Source organism: Bufo bufo, chromosome 11, assembly GCF_905171765.1.
Source record: "Bufo bufo chromosome 11, aBufBuf1.1, whole genome shotgun sequence".
Classification (NCBI taxonomy): Eukaryota; Metazoa; Chordata; class Amphibia; order Anura; family Bufonidae; genus Bufo; species Bufo bufo.
In genome coordinates this window covers 82,300,784-82,323,349 of record NC_053399.1, presented here as the reverse complement: position 1 = coordinate 82,323,349, position 22,566 = coordinate 82,300,784, and the positions used below count along the sequence as shown (strand labels likewise).

At 49.7% G+C, this 22,566-nt stretch overlaps 1 protein-coding gene across 2 annotated transcripts in view; it reads left to right on the top strand.

Annotated features, from left to right (window-relative positions):
• EIF2S1 (eukaryotic translation initiation factor 2 subunit alpha) overlaps positions 1-21,682 on the top strand; it is a 31,339-nt gene extending 9,657 nt beyond the window's left edge. The window contains exons 3-9 of one of the 2 annotated variants that reach the window (XR_005774737.1): positions 376-455; positions 1,274-1,425; positions 1,805-1,911; positions 2,121-2,218; positions 2,346-2,489; positions 12,247-13,165; positions 21,675-21,682. Coding sequence is in view for 1 of the 2 variants with exons in the window: in XM_040411343.1 (XP_040267277.1) it covers positions 376-455; positions 1,274-1,425; positions 1,805-1,911; positions 2,121-2,218; positions 2,346-2,489; positions 12,247-12,372 (707 nt within the window). In the remaining variant the exon portion in view is untranslated. Of the gene's footprint in view, positions 1-375; positions 456-1,273; positions 1,426-1,804; positions 1,912-2,120; positions 2,219-2,345; positions 2,490-12,246; positions 13,448-21,674 lie in introns of those variants that run through there. The other variant, XM_040411343.1, reaches the window with a different exon arrangement.
• The last annotated feature ends 884 nt before the right edge of the window (positions 21,683-22,566 follow it).

The following is a 22,566-nucleotide window of genomic DNA, read 5'->3' as shown; positions in this document are numbered from 1 at the left end:
TGCAATGTGGGCGTCGCCATTGCTCTTGTTGCACCAAAGCCCCGCTTCTTTCTTGGCTCTGCCTTTGACAGGGCCGGGCAGTCTCTAAGCAGTGAGGGAAGGGCTGGCCGCAGAATAGAGCAGAGCTCGGCTTCAACTGGATCAATGGTGATTGTTGCATAGGAACGACGCGTCAGGTGAACTAGAGAAAACCAGCGTTTTACCACAGCTATGTGACTATACAAACAGTTTAATAGGGATATTGCTGGGGACAGATTCCCTTTTAAGACTCGCCTCAGCCCGTCCCCTCTCTAGACACACGTCGGTAGACCCCCGGGTCTGTCGGGCAACTCTCGCAGTTGTTAATTTTCTCTTTCATTTTGCCTCCTCCCCCAGGATACATAGATCTGTCTAAGAGAAGAGTTTCGCCGGAAGAAGCGCTGAAATGCGAAGATAAGTTCACCAAGTCTAAAACTGTGAGTAAGATCCTGTGCTGGAGGGATAGTTAGTGGGACGATGAATTGATTGCGGTAAGCATGGCAGCTGTAGTAGTATTACACATGAACAGGGTATAACCCTGCGGTACGCGTGTTCACGTTTCAGCGCCATTTGATCTATAATAATACATAGTTGGCTGCTTTCTATACATTTGCCCTATGTACGTCAAAAGCTCCCAGTGCATACTTAAAACGTATCCTTGGGGTCCCCCATTTACCCAGTGGAGGCCAAAAGAGTGTAGGTATAGGCTGGTATGACCTACAGTTTACTTTTATTAACCTGGGAGCCCACGGGCAGCGCATGCCACTGTGTGGCTATAGAGCGGCACGCGTCCACCTGAGGTCCATGTCCGGAATTCCCACTTTGTACATGGACTCCGACTTTGTATACACGTGGCATTGTTAATTTTTGTAGTGATCACAAGTTACAGTCTGCGTTATACTCCAGAGCTGCATTCACACTTAGCTACTGAGGCCAGTGATTGGCTGCAGCAGGGTCTGGAGCATATGGGCACTTCACTGCGCTCCGGCAATCTTATCACAGTGCTGGGATGGAATTGGTAAATATAGGCCGCCATGACTGCCTGTTTAATAACTTGGACAAGCCCTTTAAGCTTTCCGTAAGCTGCCATCAGTGACAGTTGTCACCTTACGTCCCGATGCAGGTACGGGGAATATCATTTTGTTGCGGCGAACAGCGAGGCACAGAGGTGCTAGAGCGGACATCTAGTGATTTCATGTCGGCAGCAGAAATATTTTCTGATTTAGTGTTTTCCGCCGCGCTCCTGTAATTCCAGGTTTACAGCATTTTGCGTCATGTAGCAGAGGTGCTGGAGTACAGGAAGGATGAACAGCTGGAGAGCCTCTTTCAGCGGACCGCCTGGGTATTTGATGAAAGATACAAGAGGCCGGGCTACGGAGCCTACGATGCCTTCAAGCAAGCAGTTTCGTAAGTAGCTTCTCGTTTTTGTTTTAGTTTTTTTTGTCCAACCTATTCGTTCTGGCACTGGATCCCAGGTGTCGGACCCCCGCCGATCAGGTAGTGGTGGCCATCACTTGTAAACCGCTTTAAGTCGTTATACACCGATTATCCGTCCCTTTTCCTATTCTGACTGTAGATTGTAGGACTGTACGGGGATAGAAAAGAAGTAATACCGATTATCAGGGTGTGCTTTCACACCCGTCCAGCAGAGGGCATCTGAAGGTAGATGTAATACAATTCTAAATGCTCATCTGTTAAAGGGGGTGTATACATAAGCAGAGTAGTAAGTGTATACCGACCTCCCTAAACGAGGTTTTTAAAAAAAATAAAAAATTTATTCCTTCAGGGACCCTTCAGTTCTGGATGGATTGGATTTAACAGAAGAGGAGATGCGAGTTCTCATTGACAATATTAACAGGCGTCTTACTCCACAAGCTGTGAAGATCAGAGCAGGTAAATCGCCTCCGCCTACGGTTGCTGGAGGAGGGTGGTCCTCGGGGGAAACTCCCTTTAAAACACGACTTGAAGTGAACGGTAGCTGGTGTCCATAACTCCCATTCATGTCAGTGAACGTGGTCGATGAGTCTATTCTGATGTATGAATGCACTGCTTACCGGGCTTACGGTCTCCGTTTTTTTTTTTTTTTCTTCTTTTCTCGTAAGATATTGAAGTTGCGTGCTACGGATATGAAGGTATCGATGCCGTCAAAGATGCCCTGAGGGCAGGACTTAGCTGTTCAACGGAAAATATGCCAATCAAGGTAAAGCGGGACGCGCAACGATGTAAAATGTGTTACTGTCATGGAGCAGGGCCTTACATTTGACCCGCCGTTACATTGCAGCGCTCTCCCCATCTGAATCAACCCTAATGATATGTGATCTGTGCAGATAAATCTGATTGCGCCGCCTCGGTACGTGATGACCACCACCACCCTGGAGAGGACGGAAGGCCTGTCCGTTCTGAATCAAGCAATGTCCGTCATCAAAGAGAGGATTGAGGAGAAAAGAGGCGTTTTTAATGTCCAAATGGAGGTGAGGCTTTATCATCCGCATTCACACAGGAAAAAAAAGGACCATAAAAAACGAATACGCTGTCAGTTTTTCATGGCTTTTTTGCATTCATGTTTGTGTTCATTTTCCATCTACCGTTTTTTTAACGGCCATTTTGCATTTTGTATCAGTTTTTAGTGTCTGTTAAAAAACGCCCATTTAAAAACTGAGCTCATCCCCATTCACTTGCATGGAACTGAGCTACAGAAAGACCACGTGATTGATGGACATGACCTCACAGGCTGCGGAAGTGGCTGCAACCCCTTCCAACGGGTCAGACCCCCACCAGTCAGATGGTGAGATGACCTACCCTGAGGAGAAGTCATCAATATATCTCTCCAGTGACGTGCAGTAGCATGCCCACCTCCAAATCCACGTGTTGCTTGCGAATTCAGTTACAAAGGGTGAAACCCAATGGAGGAGTAGAGAATCCCGACCATGCCCTGAATTTTTCACGATTTTTCAGATTGGGTTTTTGAGACCTCCTCCATGTGTATTGGACTATGAATTGTGGTAGATCCACACCTAACTGGAGCCTTTCAGGTCTCCGACTTACGGGCAGCATAGTGTAGTGACTGACATGCTGATTTCGGTTGTGTGTCACTTATGAGGTTGATATGAAGTCGTTTTAGAAGTCTTACATGTTAAATAGTGCGGCCGGCCAGGAATCCAATGATATGCAGGCTCCCCTCACCCTCCAGATGCTGAGTGATAGGTTTCTCCTTTTGACTTGGTCCTCAATAATGACTTAAAGTGACTAAAGAAATCAGCGTCTGTCCCTACACGGCCTTGCCCTCCATGGATGGCCTATTATGTACCCCATTCACATGCATTGGAATAAATGAGTGGGCTTTGGTCCATGCCATGGAAAATCTGCAGGTTAGCCTTAATGGATTGGGGGTGCCACGAGGGCTCGTCCCCTTAATGTAAGGCACATGGGGTTGCTGCTGGGATTACATATCATTGAGGTGTGCCTCGTGACGTGAACACAGCCATCTGAGATGGATGAGCATGACCTGATAGTGTTACATTAAAGGGGATGTCCCATCTGTGTGTCATGTATGGCATGTCAATAGGATAGGCCAGTGATGGCTAACCTTGGCACTCCAGCTGTGGGAAAACTACAACTCCCAAGATGCCCCCTTTGCTTGGCTGCTCTATAGAAATAAATGGAGTCGTAGTTTCACCACAGCTGGAGTGCCAAGGTTAGCCATCACTGGGATAGGCTATAAATGTCCGCTAGGCGCAGGTCCCACCTCTAGGACCTGCTCCTCTCTCAAGAATGGGACTTGTCCTGTCTTCATACCCGTTCACACAGTGTGCAGTCTGACATTCAGCATAAACCATTCCTGTCTTCCAAATAAGAGGACTGTTCTCTGGGGTCTAACTCGTTTATTGGCAAAACAGGAGTATTTGATGTGATTAATCAATTGTGTGGTAAAACTATAAGAATACAAATATCATGTAGAAGTATAAAGCATAGAACAGCATGTATTATAACATTACATTAACACTGGGCACATGTCCAAAATGGCTGCCTATACATGGATTGCATGTCTAGCATCTAACAGTTAAGACAACCTCCTGAGTACTGATTAGAACTAGCTGAAACAAAGGTAGAAGTCTCGCCAGATATGCTTGCAAAAGGATGGTGGAGTTTAACCACCTCAGCCCCCAGTGCTTAAACACCCTGAAAGACCAGGCCACTTTTTACACTTCTGACCTACACTACTTTCACCATTTATTGCTCGGTCATGCAACTTACCACCCAAATGAATTTTGCCTCCTTTTCTTCTCACTAATAGAGCTTTCATTTGGTGGTATTTCATTGCTGCTGACATTTTTACTTTTTTTGTTATTAATCGAAATTTAACGATTTTTTTGCAAAAAAATGACATTTTTCACTTTCAGTTGTAAAATTTTGCAAAAAAAACAAGATCCATATATAAATTTTGCTCTAAATTTATTGTCCTACATGTCTTTGATAAAAAAAAAATGTTTGGGTAAAAAAAAAATGGTTTGGGTAAAAGTTATAGCGTTTACAAACTATGGTACAAAAATGTGAATTTCCGCTTTTTGAAGCAGCTCTGACTTTCTGAGCACCTGTCATGTTTCCTGAGGTTCTACAATGGCCAGACAGTACAAACACCCCACAAATGACCCCATTTCGGAAAGTACACACCCTAAGGTATTCACTGATGGGCATAGTGAGTTCATAGAACTTTTTATTTTTTGTCACAAGTTAGCGGAAAATGATGATTTTTTTTTTTTTTTTTTTTTTTTTATTACAAAGTCTCATATTCCACTAACTTGTGACAAAAAATAAAAAGTTCTATGAACTCACTATGCCCATCAGCGAATACCTTGGGGTCTCTTCTTTCCAAAATGGGGTCACTTGTGGGGTAGTTCTACTGCCCTGGTATTCTAGGGGCCCAAATGTGTGGTAAGGAGTTTGAAATCAAATTCTGTAAAAAATGACGAGTGAAATCCGAAAGGTGCTCTTTGGAATATGGGCCCCTTTGCCCACCTAGGCTGCAAAAAAGTGTCACACATCTGGTATCTCCGTATTCAGTAGAAGTTGGGGAATGTGTTTTGGGGTGTCATTTTACATATACCCATGCTGGGTGAGAGAAATATCTTGGTCAAATGCCAACTTTGTATAAAAAAATGGGAAAAGTTGTCTTTTGCCAAGATATTTCTCTCACCCAGCATGGGTATATGTAAAATGACACCCCAAAACACATTCCCCAACTTCTACTGAGTACGGAGATACCAGATGTGTGACACTTTTTTGCAGCCTAGGTGGGCAAAGGGGCCCATATTCCAAAGAGCACCTTTCGGATTTCACTCGTCATTTTTTACAGAATTTGATTTCAAACTCCTTACCACACATTTGGGCCCCTAGAATGCCAGGGCAGTATAACTACCCCACAAGTGACCCCATTTTGGAAAGAAGACACCCCAAGGTATTCACTGATGGGCATGGCGAGTTCATGGAAGTTTTTATTTTTTGTCACAAGTTAGTGGAATATGAGACTTTGTATGAAAAAAAAAAAAAAAAAAAAATCATCATTTTCCACTAACTTGTGACAAAAAATAAAAAATTCTAGGAACTCGCCATGCCCCTCACGAAATACCTTGGGGTGTCTTCTTTCCAAAATGGGGTCACTTGTGGGGTAGTTATACTGCCCTGGCATTCTAGGGGCCCAAATGTGTGGTAAGGAGTTTGAAATCAAATTCTGTAAAAAATGACGAGTGAAATCCGAAAGGTGCTCTTTGGAATATGGGCCCCTTTGCCCACCTAGGCTGCAAAAAAGTGTCACACATCTGGTATCTCCTTATTCAGTAGAAGTTGGGGAATGTGTTTTGGGGTGTCTTTTTACATATACCCATGCTGGGTGAGATAAATATCTTGGTCAAATGCCAACTTTGTATAAAAAAATGGGAAAAGTTGTCTTTTGCCAAGATATTTCTCTCACCCAGCATGGGTATATGTAAAATGACACCCCAAAACACATTCCCCAACTTCTACTGAGTACGGAGATACCAGATGTGTGACACTTTTTTGCAGCCTAGGTGGGCAAAGGGGCCCATATTCCAAAGAGCACCTTTCGGATTTCACTCGTCATTTTTTACAGAATTTGATTTCAAACTCCTTACCACACATTTGGGCCCCTAGAATGCCAGGGCAGTATAACTACCCCACAAGTGACCCCATTTTGGAAAGAAGAGACCCCAAGGTATTCACTGATGGGCATGGCGAGTTCATGGAAGTTTTTATTTTTTGTCACAAGTTAGTGGAATATGAGACTTTGTATGAAAAAAAAAAAAAAAAAAAAAATCATCATTTTCCACTAACTTGTGACAAAAAATAAAAAATTCTAGGAACTCGCCATGCCCCTCACGAAATACCTTGGGGTGTCTTCTTTCCAAAATGGGGTCACTTGTGGGGTAGTTATACTGCCCTGGCATTCTAGGGGCCCAAATGTGTGGTAAGGAGTTTGAAATCAAATTCTGTAAAAAATGACGAGTGAAATCCGAAAGGTGCTCTTTGGAATATGGGCCCCTTTGCCCACCTAGGCTGCAAAAAAGTGTCACACATCTGGTATCTCCTTATTCAGTAGAAGTTGGGGAATGTGTTTTGGGGTGTCTTTTTACATATACCCATGCTGGGTGAGATAAATATCTTGGTCAAATGCCAACTTTGTATAAAAAAATGGGAAAAGTTGTCTTTTGCCAAGATATTTCTCTCACCCAGCATGGGTATATGTAAAATGACACCCCAAAACACATTCCCCAACTTCTACTGAGTACGGAGATACCAGATGTGTGACACTTTTTTGCAGCCTAGGTGGGCAAAGGGGCCCATATTCCAAAGAGCACCTTTCGGATTTCACTCGTCATTTCTTACAGAATTTGATTTCAAACTCCTTACCACACATTTGGGCCCCTAGAATGCCAGGGCAGTATAACTACCCCACAAGTGACCCCATTTTGGAAAGAAGACATCCCAAGGTATTCGCTGATGGGCATAGTGAGTTCATGGAAGTTTTTATTTTTTGTCACAAGTTAGTGGAATATGAGACTTTGTATGTAAAAAAAAAAAAAAAAAAAAAAATCATAATTTTCCACTAACTTGTGACAAAAAATAAAAAATTCTAGGAACTCGCCATGCCCCTCACGGAATACCTTGGGGTGTCTTCTTTCCAAAATAGGGTCACTTGTGGGGTAGTTATACTGCCCTGGCATTTTCCAGGGGCCCTAATGTGTGGTAAGTAGGTAAATGACCTGTGAAATCCGAAAGGTGCTCTTTGGAATGTGGCCCCCTTTGCCCACCTAGGCTGCAAAAAAGTGTCACACATCTGGTATCGCTGTACTCGGGAGAAGTTGGGGAATGTGTTTTGTGGTGTCATTTTACATATACCCATGCTGGGTGAGAGAAATATCTTGGCAAAAGACAACTTTTCCCATTTTTTTATACAAAGTTGGCATTTGACCAAGATATTTATCTCACCCAGCATGGGTATATGTAAAATGACACCCCAAAACACATTCACCAACTTCTACTGAATACGGAGATACCACATGTGTGACACTTTTTTGCAGCCTAGGTGGGCAAAGGGGCCCAAATTCCTTTTAGGAGGGCATTTTTAGACATTTGGATACCAGACTTCTTCTCACGCTTTGGGGCCCCTAAAATGCCAGGGCAGTATAAATACCCCACATGTGACCCCATTTTGGAAAGAAGACACCCCAAGGTATTCAATGAGGGGCATGGCGAGTTCATAGAAAAAAAAAAATTTTGGCACAAGTTAGCGGAAATTGATTTTTTTATTTTTTTTCTCACAAAGTCTCCCTTTCCGCTAACTTGGGACAAAAATTTCAATCTTTCATGGACTCAATATGCCCCTCAGCGAATACCTTGGGGTGTCTTCTTTCCAAAATGGTGTTATTTGTGGGGTGTTTGTACTGCCCTGGCATTTGAGGGTCTCCGCAATCATTACATGTATGCCCAGCATTAGGAGTTTCTGCTATTCTCCTTATATTGAGCATACGGGTAATGAGATTTTTTTTTTCCGTTCAGCCTCTGGGCTGAAAGAAAAAAATGAACGGCACAGATTTCTTCATTCGCATCAATCAATGTGGATGAAAAAATCTCTGCCAAAAAAAGAAAAAGGAGGGGAAAGGCGTCTGCCAGGACATAGGAGCTCCGCCCAACATCCATGCCCACTTAGCTCGTATGCCCTGGCAAACCCGATTTCTCCATTCACATCAATCGATGTGGATGAATAAATCATTGCCGGGATTTTTTTTTTTATATATACAAAGTGTTTGCCAAAGTATATGAACACCGCCACCTCCTCAGCTCATATGCCTCGGCAAACGTATCTTTTACTGCAGAGGAGAAATCTCGTCTTGCAGCGCCGCATACACCGACTTGCGTGTAATCTGACAGCAGCACAATGCTTCTGTCCGAATGCACATCAGTGCTGCAGCTGGTCGATCGGTTGGTCCACCTGAAAGGTAAAAAAAAACAAAACAAAAAAGAAAAAACCAGGCCGCAAAGCAATAACTTTATTAACTTTAGAACAGAACATATTAACTTTTTTTAACTTTTGTAACTTTTTTACTTACCGGTAATTTTTTTTTTGTTTAGTTTTTTTTACCTTTATAGAACAAACCTCTCCTTCCCCATGGGACAATGTGCAAAGCGCAAATCGCCCAAAGATGTGGCGAAGTACGTTATGCACTTTATCCCAGGTGAAAGGAGAGGTTTGCAGCAGCTGTGAGTAAAAGGGCCCTAATAGCCCTGTGTGCCTGTCCTGTGAGATGCAATCCCTATGCTAGGTGTACCTGTGTGTGGTACTTCCGGAAACACTCACCTAAGCATAGGGCAGGGTGGTCAGGGCAGTCAGGACAGAAATAGCGGGTGTCACGCCTTATTCCACTCCTGCTACAGACACGACATTTTTTTCGGGGTGGCGGTTGGGTTGAGGTACCAGCAACGACACTGGGGAAATGTCGCTCGTGTAGACGGCTAACTACACTGGTGGATGGGGCCACGGAACCTCCTGGGTAAAGGAGGTTCGCGATGATCTCTTCCTGGAATTTGAGGAAGGATCCTGTTCTCCCAGCCTTACTGTAGAGAACAAAACTATTGTACAGCGCCAATTGAATTAAATATACAGACACCTTCTTATACCAGCGTCTGGTTCTGCGGGAAACTAAATAGGGAGCCAACATCTGGTCATTGAAGTCCACCCCTCCCATGAGCGCATTATAGTCGTGGACTGAGAGGGGCTTTTCAATGACACGGGTTGCCCTTTCAATTTGGATTGTCGTGTCTGCGTGAATGGAGGAGAGCATGTAAACGTCACGCTTGTCTCTCCATTTCACCGCGAGCAGTTCTTCGTTACACAAGGCAGCCCTCTCCCCCCTTGCAAGACGGGTGGTTACAAGCCGTTGGGGGAAGCCCACGCGACTAGTTCGCGCGGTGCCACAGGCGCAAATCCGTTCTAGAAACAAATGCCTAAAGAGGGCCACACTTGTGTAAAAATTGTCCACATAAAGATGGTACCCCTTGCCGAATAAGGGTGACACCAAGTCCCAGACTGTCTTCCCACTGCTCCCCAGGTAGTCAGGGCAACCGACCGGCTCCAGGGTCTGATCTTTTCCCTCATAGATCCGAAATTTGTGGGTATAGCCTGTGGCCCTTTCACAGAGCTTATACAATTTGACCCCATACCGGGCACGCTTGCTTGGGATGTATTGTTTGAAGCCAAGGCGCCCGGTAAAATGTATTAGGGACTCGTCTACGCAGATGTTTTGCTCAGGGGTATACAAATCTGCAAATTTCTGGTTGAAATGGTCTATGAGGGGCCGAATTTTGTGGAGCCGGTCAAAAGCTGGGTGGCCTCTGGGACGGGAGGTGGTGTTGTCGCTAAAATGCAGAAAACGCAGGATGGTCTCAAATCGTGTCCTGGACATAGCAGCAGAGAACATGGGCATGTGATGAATTGGGTTCGTGGACCAATATGACCGCAATTCATGCTTTTTTGTCAGGCCCATGTTGAGGAGAAGGCCCAGAAAAATTTTAAGTTCGGAAACTTGGACTGGTTTCCACCGGAAAGGCTGGGCATAATAGCTTTCCGGGTTTGCGGTTATAAATTGTGTGGCATATTGGTTGGTCTCTGCCACGACTAAGTCCAAGAGCTCCGCAGTCAAGAACAGCTCAAAAAATCCCAGGGCCGAAGCGATTTGAGCCGTCTCAACCCGAACTCCAGACTGGGCGGTGAAAGGGGGAACTACAGGTGCGGCTGAAGTTGGTGACTGCCAATCAGGGTTTGCCAGCACCTCAGGGACTCTAGGGGGTCTACGGGCCTGTCTGCGCGGTGGCTGCGACGGGGTAACTACTGCACGTGCCACCGTACCAGCTTCAACTGCCCTTCTGGTGCTCGCTACTTCACCAGGTTGTACGGCAGTGCTGGTACTAGGTCCAGGAAGGGCTGCGCTGCTGGTGTATGCCTCACCACGTGATCCGGCAGCGACAGCCCCACTCTGCTGCTCTTGAAGCGGATCCTGCGTAACCTGTGGTCTAGCGACACGGGGCCGGGTACGCCTGGTGCTGCCAGGGACCTCAACCTCCTCGTCCGAACTTTGGGTCAGAGAGCCACTGCTTTCTACAGGTTCATATTCTGACCCGCTAGATTCGTCAGATGAGGGTTCCCACTCCTCATCCGACTGGGTCAGAATCCTGTAGGCCTCTTCAGAAGAATACCCCCTGTTTGACATTTTGGACTACTAAATTTAGGGGTATTCCCTGAGACTACCCAAGAAAAAAAGCAAACCTGTCTTACAAAGGGGAGGCTAGCGAAGTACCGGAGGCCGCTGCGGTTGATAAAAAATATCAAAACTGATTTTTTTATCGCCGCAGTGCGTGTAAAGTGAATGTGCAGTGATCAAAAAATAATAATTTTTTGTCACTGCGGTGGGGCGGGCGTGGGTGAACGCACGTGTGGGCGACCGATCAGGCCTGATCGGGCAAACACTGCGTTTTGGGTGGAGGGCGAACTAAAGTGACACTAATACTATTATAGATCTGACCGTGATCAGTTTTGATCACTTACAGATACTATAAAAGTACAAATGCTGATTAGCGATACGCTAATCAGCGAATAAAAGTGACTGCGGTGTGGTGGGGTGGGCGCTAACTGACGCTAACTACCTAACCAAGGGGCCTAAACTATCCCTAAAACCTAACAGCCAATACCAGTGAAAAAAAAAAAGTGACAGTTTACACTGATCACTTTTTTTCCTTTCACTAGTGATTGACAGGGGCGATCAAAGGGGTGATCAAAGGGTTAATTGGGGTGCAAGGGGGTGATCTGGGGCTAAGGTGTGCTGTTTGGTGTACTCACTGTGAAGTCTGCTCCTGTGCTGGATCCAACCGACGAAAAGGACCAGCACAGGAGCAGAGAAGCCATATAACAGATCATATTTACTAATATGATCTGTTATCTGGTTTGTGATTCGATTTTTTAAAAATCAGCAACCTGCCAGCGACGATCATTGGCTGGCAGGTTGCTGATGCAACTCTCCTCGAACTTTTGCCGGCCCGCGATGCGCATGCGCGGGCCGGCTGTGACCGAAATCTCGCGTCTCGCGAGAAGACGCGCCGGCGCGTCCACTCGGAATGAAACAACCACCTCCAGGACGCGTCTGTGCGTACAGCGGTCCGGAGGTGGTTAAGAAGATATGCTGGTGTGTCCTTGATGACTGGGACTGGGCTTCTCCTTCCCAGAATGCACTACGGTCCCACAATGCTTTGCACCTCCCAACAATACAATAATCTTGATTAACAGACAAACAAAGTGTAGTACATCCTTAAGGCCGCTAGATGGTGCTATTACCAAACTAATAACTACAGCAATACGAGACAAGCAGCAGAATGAAATAGACGTGATCTGAAATGAATCTTCCTGTGCTGGGGCAGAACAGGCTGCAAGTCCACGGTCACCTGTCTATTCAATGCACTGGGGCTTCCGAAAATGGCCACTAATTTAAGGATTTCTCCTAGCAGTGAATGGAGAAAGCAGGTCATGTGCACCTTGCTCTCCATCCACAGCAAGGACTAGTTCCAGGAGCAGGTCCCAGAGGTGGGACATTTATGGTCCAGGATTGGCCCACTGATAAATGAGGTGTAATGTTAACCGTCTTTTTTTTTTTTTTTCCTGTTTAGCCCAAGGTGGTCACAGAGACAGACGAAACAGAACTGGCCAGACAACTGGAGCGACTGGAGAAGGAGAACGCCGAGGTGGACGGAGACGACGACGCAGATGAAATGGAAGCAAAAGCAGAAGATTAAAAAGAAAACTGCTCCAATTCCAAACACCAGCTCCACAATCTGGCCACAACATATCCGTACATTTTCCCAAATCTAACATTTTATGCAGTCGCCCCCTGATCTAACTCTTCATTCCAAGACTATGAAACCTGTCGTTCCACCACAGCGTCCCTTCTATCTGCCTCTGCAGGACTCGTGATGGCCTCTCAGAGCTTCTCCGAGGCTTCAGGGCATGGTTTTATATGCTCTCAATCCAAACTCGTGTAGGACACCTCTCCTTTGGGTTAATGGCAAGTAGCCACCATTGTTGTCACCAGTAAGATCTGATCTTGGGTTTCTTGCATCCAGTTGGTCACAGTTAGGCCCTGATATAAAGGGGTTTTCACATGTCATAACTGAAGTTGGTTGGGTCTTGGCGTCCATGACCGGCCGATCCCCTCTTGCATGGGCAGTTCCTTTCTATTGAAATTTAAAGTTTCAATCAAACATGTTTAAAGGGGTTCTTCTCCGGGCTACAGATATTGCTGACCTTTGCTCAGGCTAGGTCATCGATATCCGTCTGTAACCCAGCTACCCAACCAGTCAGTGTATGGGGCTGGAGGCAGATGGCTTTGGACACTGCCGTGCCACATGACCCACGTCAAACTAGATGTTGATGTGGGTAGACCTGAGACATATGGCTCCTAAGGGGGAGCGATGAAAGTAGGAGTCCTACTGCGGGTCCGGACATCCTGAGAGCTCTGCAGAAAAGGTCCCCAAGGGTGAGCGACCCCTTTAAAGCATTGGATAGGAGATCCCAATGATCCCGAGATTGGTCACCTGTGCCCCTCTGTTTGACTGGTGCGGCGTACATGCATGCACGCTGCGGGGCTTCCAGACGTAGCTGAGCTCTTGTACTCCAATAGAGTTGGATGGAGCGTATGTGTCGGCGGGGGTCCGTCTCACCTGAGGAGATAAGTTCCTGTGATGGGACAATCCCTTCATTATGCCATGTGGACAGTTCTTCTCCAGGACACCTGTGGGTGGCCTATAATACCTTAGGCTTACTGGATCCGGCAGGGATCAGCAAAAACGCTTCCGTTACTGATAATACAACCGCCTGCCGCCTGAACGGATTCGGTTGTATTATCTTTAACATAGGAAAGACGGATCCGTCATGAACTCCATGGAAAGTCAATAGGGGACGGCTCCGTTTTCTATTGTGTCCGAGAAAACGGATCCGTCCCCGTTGACTTGCATTGGGGGTCATGCCGTCTTGCTCCGCATCCCAGGGCGGAAAGCAAACTACAACATGCTGCGGTTTGCTCTCCGGTCTGGGAACGCAACTAAACAGAACGGAATGCATTTTGGAGCGTTCCGTTCCGTTCAGTTTTGTCCCCATTGACAATAAATAGAGGAGGGGAGAAAACAAAAGCGTTTTTTTTTTCCGGTATTGAGCCCCTATGACGGATCTCAATACCAGAAAACTAAAACGCTGGTGTGAAAGTAGCCTTAGATGTGTGGCCTTTTAGATATCGCAATGATCTGATGGCGCACACTGAGAATCCACAGCTGACAGTGAAATATAGAAGACGACCAGCAGGGGGAGACATTGAGCAAGAAACCCAATATCTGCTGTTTGTATCCAGGAAATGCCTTGTGTGACTAGAAGCGAGACGCCGCGACACTTGTGACTGCTGGCGTTGGGTCCGTGAAGGAACCATTGCAGAATATCCCAATGGAAAACCCTGTTTATTTTTATTACCATGCCGAACGACTGTCAGTTCATTCAGTTACATTGGTGACACAAAAAATAAAGTCTGATATTTACTTCTGTCGTCTCCCTGGTCTTTTTAGTGCACCCGGGGGAGATTTGTTAAAGGGAACGTAAGGGGGATATATCTGATAGCCACCGGTCAGGTCACTGCCTTGAAGGGGCTGTTCAGTAAGGAGCTCAAAACTTATATGCCGGTAAGTACCTACCGAGGATTGTCCCCGGTCATTTATTTCCTCTGATATTGCTCCATTAGGCCTGAGCCGTGATCTGTGACTACAGTGTAGCTTCAGTGCCTGCAAGGGGTGAGAGGTAGTCTGAGACACGCCCCCCAGTGCCTGCAAGGGGTGAGAGGTAGTCTGAGACACGCCCCCAGTGCCTGCAAGGGGTCAGAGGTAGTCTGAGACACGCCCCCCAGTGCCTGCAAGGGGTCAAAGGTAGTCTGAGACATGCCCCCCAGTGCCTGCAAGGGGTCAGAGGTAGTCTGAGACACGCCTGCAAGGGGTCAGAGGTAGTCTGAGACATGCCCCCCAGTGCCTGCAAGGGGTCAGAGGTAGTCTGAGACACGCCCCCCCAGTGCCTGCAAGGGGTCAGAGGTAGTCTGAGACACGACCCCCCCAGTGCCTGCAAGGGGTCAGAGGTAGTCTGAGACACGACCCCCCCAGTGCCTGCAAGGGGTCAGAGGTAGTCTGAGACACGCGCCCCCAGTGCCTGCAAGGGGTCAGAGGTAGTCTGAGACACCCCCCCCCCCCCCAGTGCCTGCAAGGGGTCAGAGGTAGTCTGAGACACGCCCCCGCCTCCCCCAGTGCCTGCAAGGGGTCCGAGGTAGTCTGAGACACGCCCCACAGTGCCTGCAAGGGGTCAGAGGTAGTCTGAGACACGCCCCACAGTGCCTGCAAGGGGGTCAGAGGTAGTCTGAGACACGCCCCACAGTGCCTGCAAGGGGGTCAGAGGTAGTCTGAGACACGCCCCACAGTGCCTGCAAGGGGTCAGAGGTAGTCTGAGACACGCGCCCCCAGTGCCTGCAAGGGGTCAGAGGTAGTCTGAGACATGCCCCCCCCCAGTGCCTGCAAGGGGTCAGAGGTAGTCTGAGACACGCCCCCCCCCCCCAGTGCCTGCAAGGGGTCAGAGGTAGTCTGAGACATGCCACCCCCCCCAGTGCCTGCAAGGGGTCAGAGGTAGTCTGAGACACGCCCCCCCCCCCCCCCCCCAGTGCCTGCAAGGGGTCCGAGGTAGTCTGAGACACGCCCCACAGTGCCTGAAAGGGGGTCAGAGGTAGTCTGAGACACGCTCCACAGTGCCTGCAAGGGGTCAGAGGTAGTCTGAGACACGCCCCCCCCCCAGTGCCTGCAAGGGGTCAGAGGTAGTCTGAGACACAATCCCCCCATCCCCCAAGGGCTTGCAAGGGGGTCAGAGGTAGTCTGAGACACGCCCCACAGTGCCTGCAAGGGGGTCAGAGGTAGTCTGAGACACGCCCCACAATGCCTGCAATGGGTCAGAGGTAGTCTGAGACACGCCCCCCCCCCCCCCCGTGCCTGCGAGGATTCAGAGGTAGTCTGCAAGGGGTCAGAGGTAGAGTGAGATACGCCCCCTGCCTCTTCATTGGTTCAGACGGCTGCTGTCTCCTCTGATCGGCAGTTGTGAATGAACAGAAGTCTATAAACTTATAAGAAAGTTATTATTCTCCTGTCTCCATTTTTTTTCCATGTGTGTTTAAATACGTTTTTAGTGCACTGTACGCCTAAACTAAAAGGGTATTTTGGTTGGTTAAAGTTATCCCTTATCCACAGGATAGGGCAGGGGCGTAGCTAGAAATGCATGGGCCCCATAGCAAAAAAATTTATGCCCCCCCCCCCCCCCGTGCCATCCACAGATCCCCCTCCCCTAAACAGTGCCATCCACAGATCCCCCTCCCCTAAACAGTGCCATCCACAGATCCCCCTCCCCTAAACAGTGCCATCCACAGATCCCCCTCCCCTAAACAGTGCCATCCACAGATCCCCCTCCCCTAAACAGTGCCATCCACAGATCCCCCCCCTAAACAGTGCCATGCACAGATCCCCCCCTAAACAGTGCCATCCACAGATCCCCCCCCTAAACAGTGCCATCCACAGATCCCCCCCTAAACAGTGCCATCCACAGATCCCCCCCTAAACAGTGCCATCCACAGATCCCCCCCCTAAACAGTGCCATCCACAGATCCCCCCCTAAACAGTGCCATCCACAGATCCCCCCCTAAACAGTGCCATCCACAGATCCCCCCCCTAAACAGTGCCATCCACAGATCCCCCCCCCTAAACAGTGCCATCCACAGATCCCCCCCTAAACAGTGCCATCCACAGATCCCCCCCCTAAACAGTGCCATCCACAGATCCCCCCCCCCCTAAACAGTGCCATCCACAGATCGCCCCCCCTGAACAGTGCCATCCACAGATCCCCCCCTAAACAGTGCCATCCACAGATCCCCCCCCCCCTAAACAGTGCCATCCACAGATCGCCCCCCCTGAACAGTGCCATCCACAGATCCCCCCCTAAACAGTGCCATCCACAGATCCCCCCCTAAACAGTGCCATCAACAGATCCCCCCCCCTAAACACTGCCATCCACAGATCCCCCCCTAAACAGTGCCATCCACAGATCCCCCTCCCCTAAATAGTGCCATCCACAGATCCCCCCTCCCCTAAACAGTGCCATCCACAGATCCCCCCTCCCCTAAACAGTGCCATCCACAGATCCCCCCTCCCCTAAACAGTGCCATCCACAGATCCCCCCCTAAACAGTGCCATCCACAGATCCCCCCTAAACAGTGCCATCCACAGATCCCCCCTCGCCTAAACAGTGCCATGATGGCACTGTTTAGGGGAAGGGGGGATCTGTGGATGGCACTGTTTAGGGGGAGATCTGTGGATGGCACTGTTTAGGGGAGGGGGGATCTGTGGATGGCACTATTTAGGGGAGGGGGATCTGTGGATGGCACTGTTTAGGGGAGGGATCTGTGGATGGCACTGTTTAGGGGAGGGAGGATCTGTGGATGGCACTGTTTAGGGGAGGGGGGATCTGTGGATGTCACTGTTCAGGGGGGGATCTGTGGATGGCACTGTTTAGGGGAGGGAGGATCTGTGGATGGCACTGTTCAGGGGGGGCGATCTGTGGATGGCACTGTTTAGGGGAGGGGGGATCTGTGGATGGCACTGTTCAGGGGGGGATCTGTGGATGGCACTGTTTAGGGGGGGATCTGTGGATGGCACTGTTCAGGGGGGGATCTGTGGATGGCACTGTTTAGGGGAGGGAGGATCTGTGGATGGCACTGTTCAGGGGGGGATCTGTGGATGGCACTGTTCAGGGGGGGATCTGTGGATGGCACTGTTCAGGGGGGGATCTGTGGATGGCACTGTTTAGGGGAGGGAGGATCTGTGGATGGCACTGTTCAGGGGGGGCGATCTGTGGATGGCACTGTTTAGGGGAGGGGGGATCTGTGGATGGCACTGTTCAGGGGGGGATCTGTGGATGGCACTGTTCAGGGGGGGATCTGTGGATGGCACTGTTCAGGGGGGGATCTGTGGATGGCACTGTTTAGGGGAGGGAGGATCTGTGGATGGCACTGTTCAGGGGGGGATCTGTGGATGGCACTGTTCAGGGGGGGATCTGTGGATGGCACTGTTCAGGGGGGGATCTGTGGATGGCACTGTTCAGGGGGGGATCTGTGGATGGCACTGTTTAGGGGAGGGAGGATCTGTGGATGGCAGTGCCATCCACAGATCCCCCTCCCTGACGCTCACAGCAGTATATTTATAAACTAATCAGTTTATCAGATATCTTATTTACTCTCTTAGCTCCGGTAATAGCAGGCAGTGCGGGGGGCGGCGCAGGCGCGTGATATCAGTGAGTGAGCGCCGCCCCCCGCACTGCCTGCTATTACCGGAGCTAAGAGAGTAAATAAGATATCCAAATAATCCAAGTAAAAAGCTCAGCAATGAGCAATGATTAAAGTTAAAGTAGTTACTGATTAGTTTATAAATGTTCTCCTGTGAGCGGCGTGGCCCTGTATATTCTAACCCCCAGGCAAGCGTCCCCGTCACCATGGGAACGCCTGGGGGTTAGGGCCGGTGCCGCCTGCAGCGCACAAGTATTGTAAACTACCCGGGCCAGGGCTTTACTCATTATCTCCTGGGGGGCCCCGTGGGCAATTGCGACCGCTGCGACCCCTATAGCTACGCCACAGGGATAGGGGCTATCAGATTGGTGGTGGGTCTACCTCTGGGACCCCCACTGATCACGAGAACGGGGTCCCTGTACCCTCTGAAAAGAATAGAGCAGCTGCTGCATTCATTTCTATTGGCAAGTACAGCGCTCGGCTGCCTCCGGTATTCCCATAGAAATGAATTGAGCGGCCGCACACATGCCCGACTGGCAACTCCGTTCTTTGCAGGGGGTTGGGGGCCCCCAGTTCTCGTGATCAGTAGGGGTCCCACCGATCTAAGGCCTCTTTCACACGGGCGTCCGTGTGAGGGCCGGACAAGATGCGCGATTTTTTCCGCACGAGTGCAAAGCGTTTTGATGCGTTTTGAACGCGCGTGAGAAAAATCGGCATGTTTGGTACCCAGACCCGAAGCCGGATTTCTTCACACGGTGTTGTGTAGATTTTACTATTTTCCCGTATAACATGGTGAATACAGAATGCATAGTACAATGTCCATTGAGGGGTTAAAAATAATAAACAAATTTAACTCACCCCATCCACTTGATCGCCTAGCACAGGGATGGCCAACCTGAGGCTCTCCAGCTTTTGCAAAACTACAACTCCCAGCATGCCCAGACTGCCTACAGGTATCAGCCTACAGCAAAGCATGGTGGGAGTTGTAGTTTTACAACAGCTGGAGGGCCACAGGTTGGCCAGCCCTGGCCTAGCGGATCTCCTCTTCTTTCTACTTTCTTCAGGACCTGGGTAAAGGACCTTTGATGATGTCACTGCGCTCATCACATGGTCCATCACCATGGTGATGGACCATGTGATGAGCTCGTTGACGTCACCACAGGTCCTTTTTATCAGAAAAGAAAGAAGACACGCCGGGCTGAGCGGATTAAGCTGAGTTTATTAATATATATATATTTTTTTTTTTAACCCCTCCAGCGCTATTGTACTTAGCATTCTGTATTAAGAATGCGATTTATTTTCCATTATAACCATGTTATAAGGGAAAATAATAAAGATCGGGTCCCCATCGTCTCCTAGCAACCGTGCTTGAAAATCACACCGCATGCGCACTTGCTTGCGATTTTCACGCAGCCCCATTCACTTCTATAGGGCCTGCGTTGCGTGATAAATGCACAATATAGAGCATGCTGCGATTTTCGCGCAACGCACAAGTGATGCGTGAAAATCACCGCTCATGTGCACAGCCCCATAGAAATGAATGGGTCCGGATTCAGTGCGGGTGCAATGTGTACACCTCACGCGTTGAACCCGCGCTGAAATCTCGCCCGTGTGAAAGAGGCCTAATAGTCATCCTTCCTCCGACCAGAATATTGCTTTTAAGTCCTGTTTAACCTTCCGACCACCTACAGCCTGCCCTGACCTTGGCCTGTCCACTGACTTCGTCCTCGTCTGTCCCCTTGGTGTCCCAGCTGTCACTGAACAGAGACTACTCCAGGAGGTGGCAGCCTGGTGGTTCCCCCGCAGCGGAGACCAGATCCCTGTTTTTTGCATACCGTATGCGGAACCATTCTTTACAATGGGTCCGCAAAAAAAAAACGGAAGGTACTCCGTGTACATTCCTTATTTCCTTTCCGCAAAAAATAGAACATGTTCTATCATTGTCTGCATTACGGACAAGAATAGTACTTTTCTATCAGGGGCCGGCCGTTCCGCAAAATATGGAATGCGCATGGACTTCATCCCCACAAGAGGAAACGCCATTTACGAGCCTGAAACGCGCTTCGGAATCTTGAGCCTCGCCGGCCACTATCTCTGATCACGTGAGCTCTATAGCGGAGCACGGTAACCTAGCAACAGCGGACGCAGCTAACGAGTTCTATGATGGAGCGCACGGATCGCTGAAGGGAAGCTCTCGCGCCGTGTAGGTATCGTCTATAGTGGTGGGTGTGGTGGGTGGGGGGGTCGGCTGCGGAGGGACTACAAGTCCCAGGAGGGACCCACATCTGAAGTGGTACACTTCTATACAGCGGGGATCTCAGGAGGAGTCGCAGCGTTACTGTGTGTGTGTGATCTGTGAATCTACCTCGGGGTTCATTACTCTGTTGTAAGGATCCTTACCCAGCTTTCCTATGTGCTGATGCCTGGCAAGGTAGATAGTTATGTGTAGTCATATCAGCCTAAGCTCCGCCCTGTCACTCCTCTAAGCTCCGCCCTGTCACCCCCCCTAAACTCTGCCCTGTCACCCCCCCCCCCTAAGCTCTGCTCTGTCACCCCCCTAAGCTCCGCCCTGTCACCCCCCTAAGCTCCGCCCTGTCACCCCCCTAAGCTCCGCCCTGTCACCCCCCCTAAGCTCCGCCCTGTCACCCCTCTAAGCTCTGCCCTGTCACCCCCCCTAAGCTCCGCCCTGTCACCCCTCTAAGCTCTGCCCTGTTGCCCCCCTAAGCTCTGCTCTGTCACCCCCTAAGCTCCGCCCTGTCACCCCCCTAAGCTCCGCCCTGTCACCCCCCTAAGCTCCGCCCTGTCACCCCCCTAAGCTCTGGTCTGTCACCCCCCCAAGCTCTGCCCTGTCACCCCCCCCCCCAAGCTCTGCCCTGTCACCCCCCCAAGCTCTGCCCTGTCACCCCTCTAAGCTCTGCCCTGTCGCCCCCTCTAAGCTCTGCCCTGTCACCCCCCCAAGCTCTGCCCTGTCACCCCTCTAAGCTCTGCTCTGTCATCCCCCTAAGCTCCGCCCTGTCGCCCCCTCTAAGCTCCGCCCTGTCGCCCCCTCTAAGCTCCGCCCTGTCGCCCCCTCTAAGCTCCGCCCTGTCACCCCCTCTAAGCTCCGCCCTGTCACCCCCTCTAAGCTCTGCTCTGTCACCCCCCTAAGCTCTGCTCTGTCACCCCCCCTAAGCTCTGCTCTGTCACCCCCCCTAAGCTCTGCTCTGTCACCCCCCCAAGCTCTGCTCTGTCACCCCCCCCTAAGCTCTGCTCTGTCACCCCCCCCTAAGCTCTGCTCTGTCACCCCCCCTAAGCTCTGCCCTGTCACCCCCCCCTAATCTCTGCCCTTTCACCCCTCTAAGCTCCGCCCTGTCGCCCCCTCTAAGCTCCGCCCTGTCGCCCCCTCTAAGCTCCGCCCTGTCGCCCCCTCTAAGCTCCGCCCTGTCACCCCCTCTAAGCTCCGCCCTGTCACCCCCTCTAAGCTCTGCTCTGTCCCCCCCCTAAGCTCTGCTCTGTCACCCCCCCTAAGCTCTGCTCTGTCACCCCCCCCCTAAGCTCTGCTCTGTCACCCCCCCCTAAGCTCTGCTCTGTCACCCCCCCCTAAGCTCTGCTCTGTCACCCCCCCTAAGCTCTGCCCTGTCACCCCCCCCTAATCTCTGCCCTTTCACCCCTCTAAGCTCTGAATCAGATAATTGGGGTTTATGTATGTATCAGGAGGTAGCGGTGTGTGTATGTATCAGGAGGTAGCGGTGTATGTATGTATCAGGAGGTAGCGGTGTATGTATGTATCAGGAGGTAGCGGTGTGTGTGTATCAGGAGGTCGCGGTGTGTGTGTATGTATCAGGAGGTAGCGGTGTGTATGTATCAGGAGGTAGCGGTGTGTATGTATCAGGAGGTAGCGGTGTATGTATGTATCAGGAGGTAGCGGTGTGTATGTATCAGGAGGTAGCGGTGTGTATGTATCAGGAGGTAGCGGTGTATGTATGTATCAGGAGGTAGCGGTGTGTATGTATCAGGAGGTAGCGGTGTGTGTATGTATCAGGAGGTAGCGGTGTGTATGTATCAGGAGGTAGCGGTGTGTGTGTATGTATCAGGAGGTAGCGGTATGTATGTATCAGGAGGTAGCGGTGTGTATGTATCAGGAGGTAGCAGTGTGTGTATGTATCAGGAGGTAGCGGTGTATGTATGTATCAGGAGGTAGCGGTGTGTGTATGTATCAGGAGGTAGCGGTGTGTGTGTATGTATCAGGAGGTAGCAGTGTGTGTATGTATCAGGAGGTAGCGGTGTGTGTATGTATCAGGAGGTAGCGGTGTATGTATGTATCAGGAGGTAGCGGTGTGTGTGTGTATCAGGAGGTAGCGGTGTGTATGTATCAGGAGGTAGCGGTGTGTGTATGTATCAGGAGGTAGCGGTGTGTGTGTATGTATCAGGAGGTAGCGGTGTGTGTGTATGTATCAGGAGGTAGCGGTGTGTGTATGTATCAGGAGGTAGCGGTGTGTGTATGTATCAGGAGGTAGCGGTGTGTGTATGTATCAGGAGGTAGCGGTGTGTATGTATCAGGAGGTAGCGGTGTGTATGTATCAGGAGGTAGCGGTGTGTGTGTATGTAT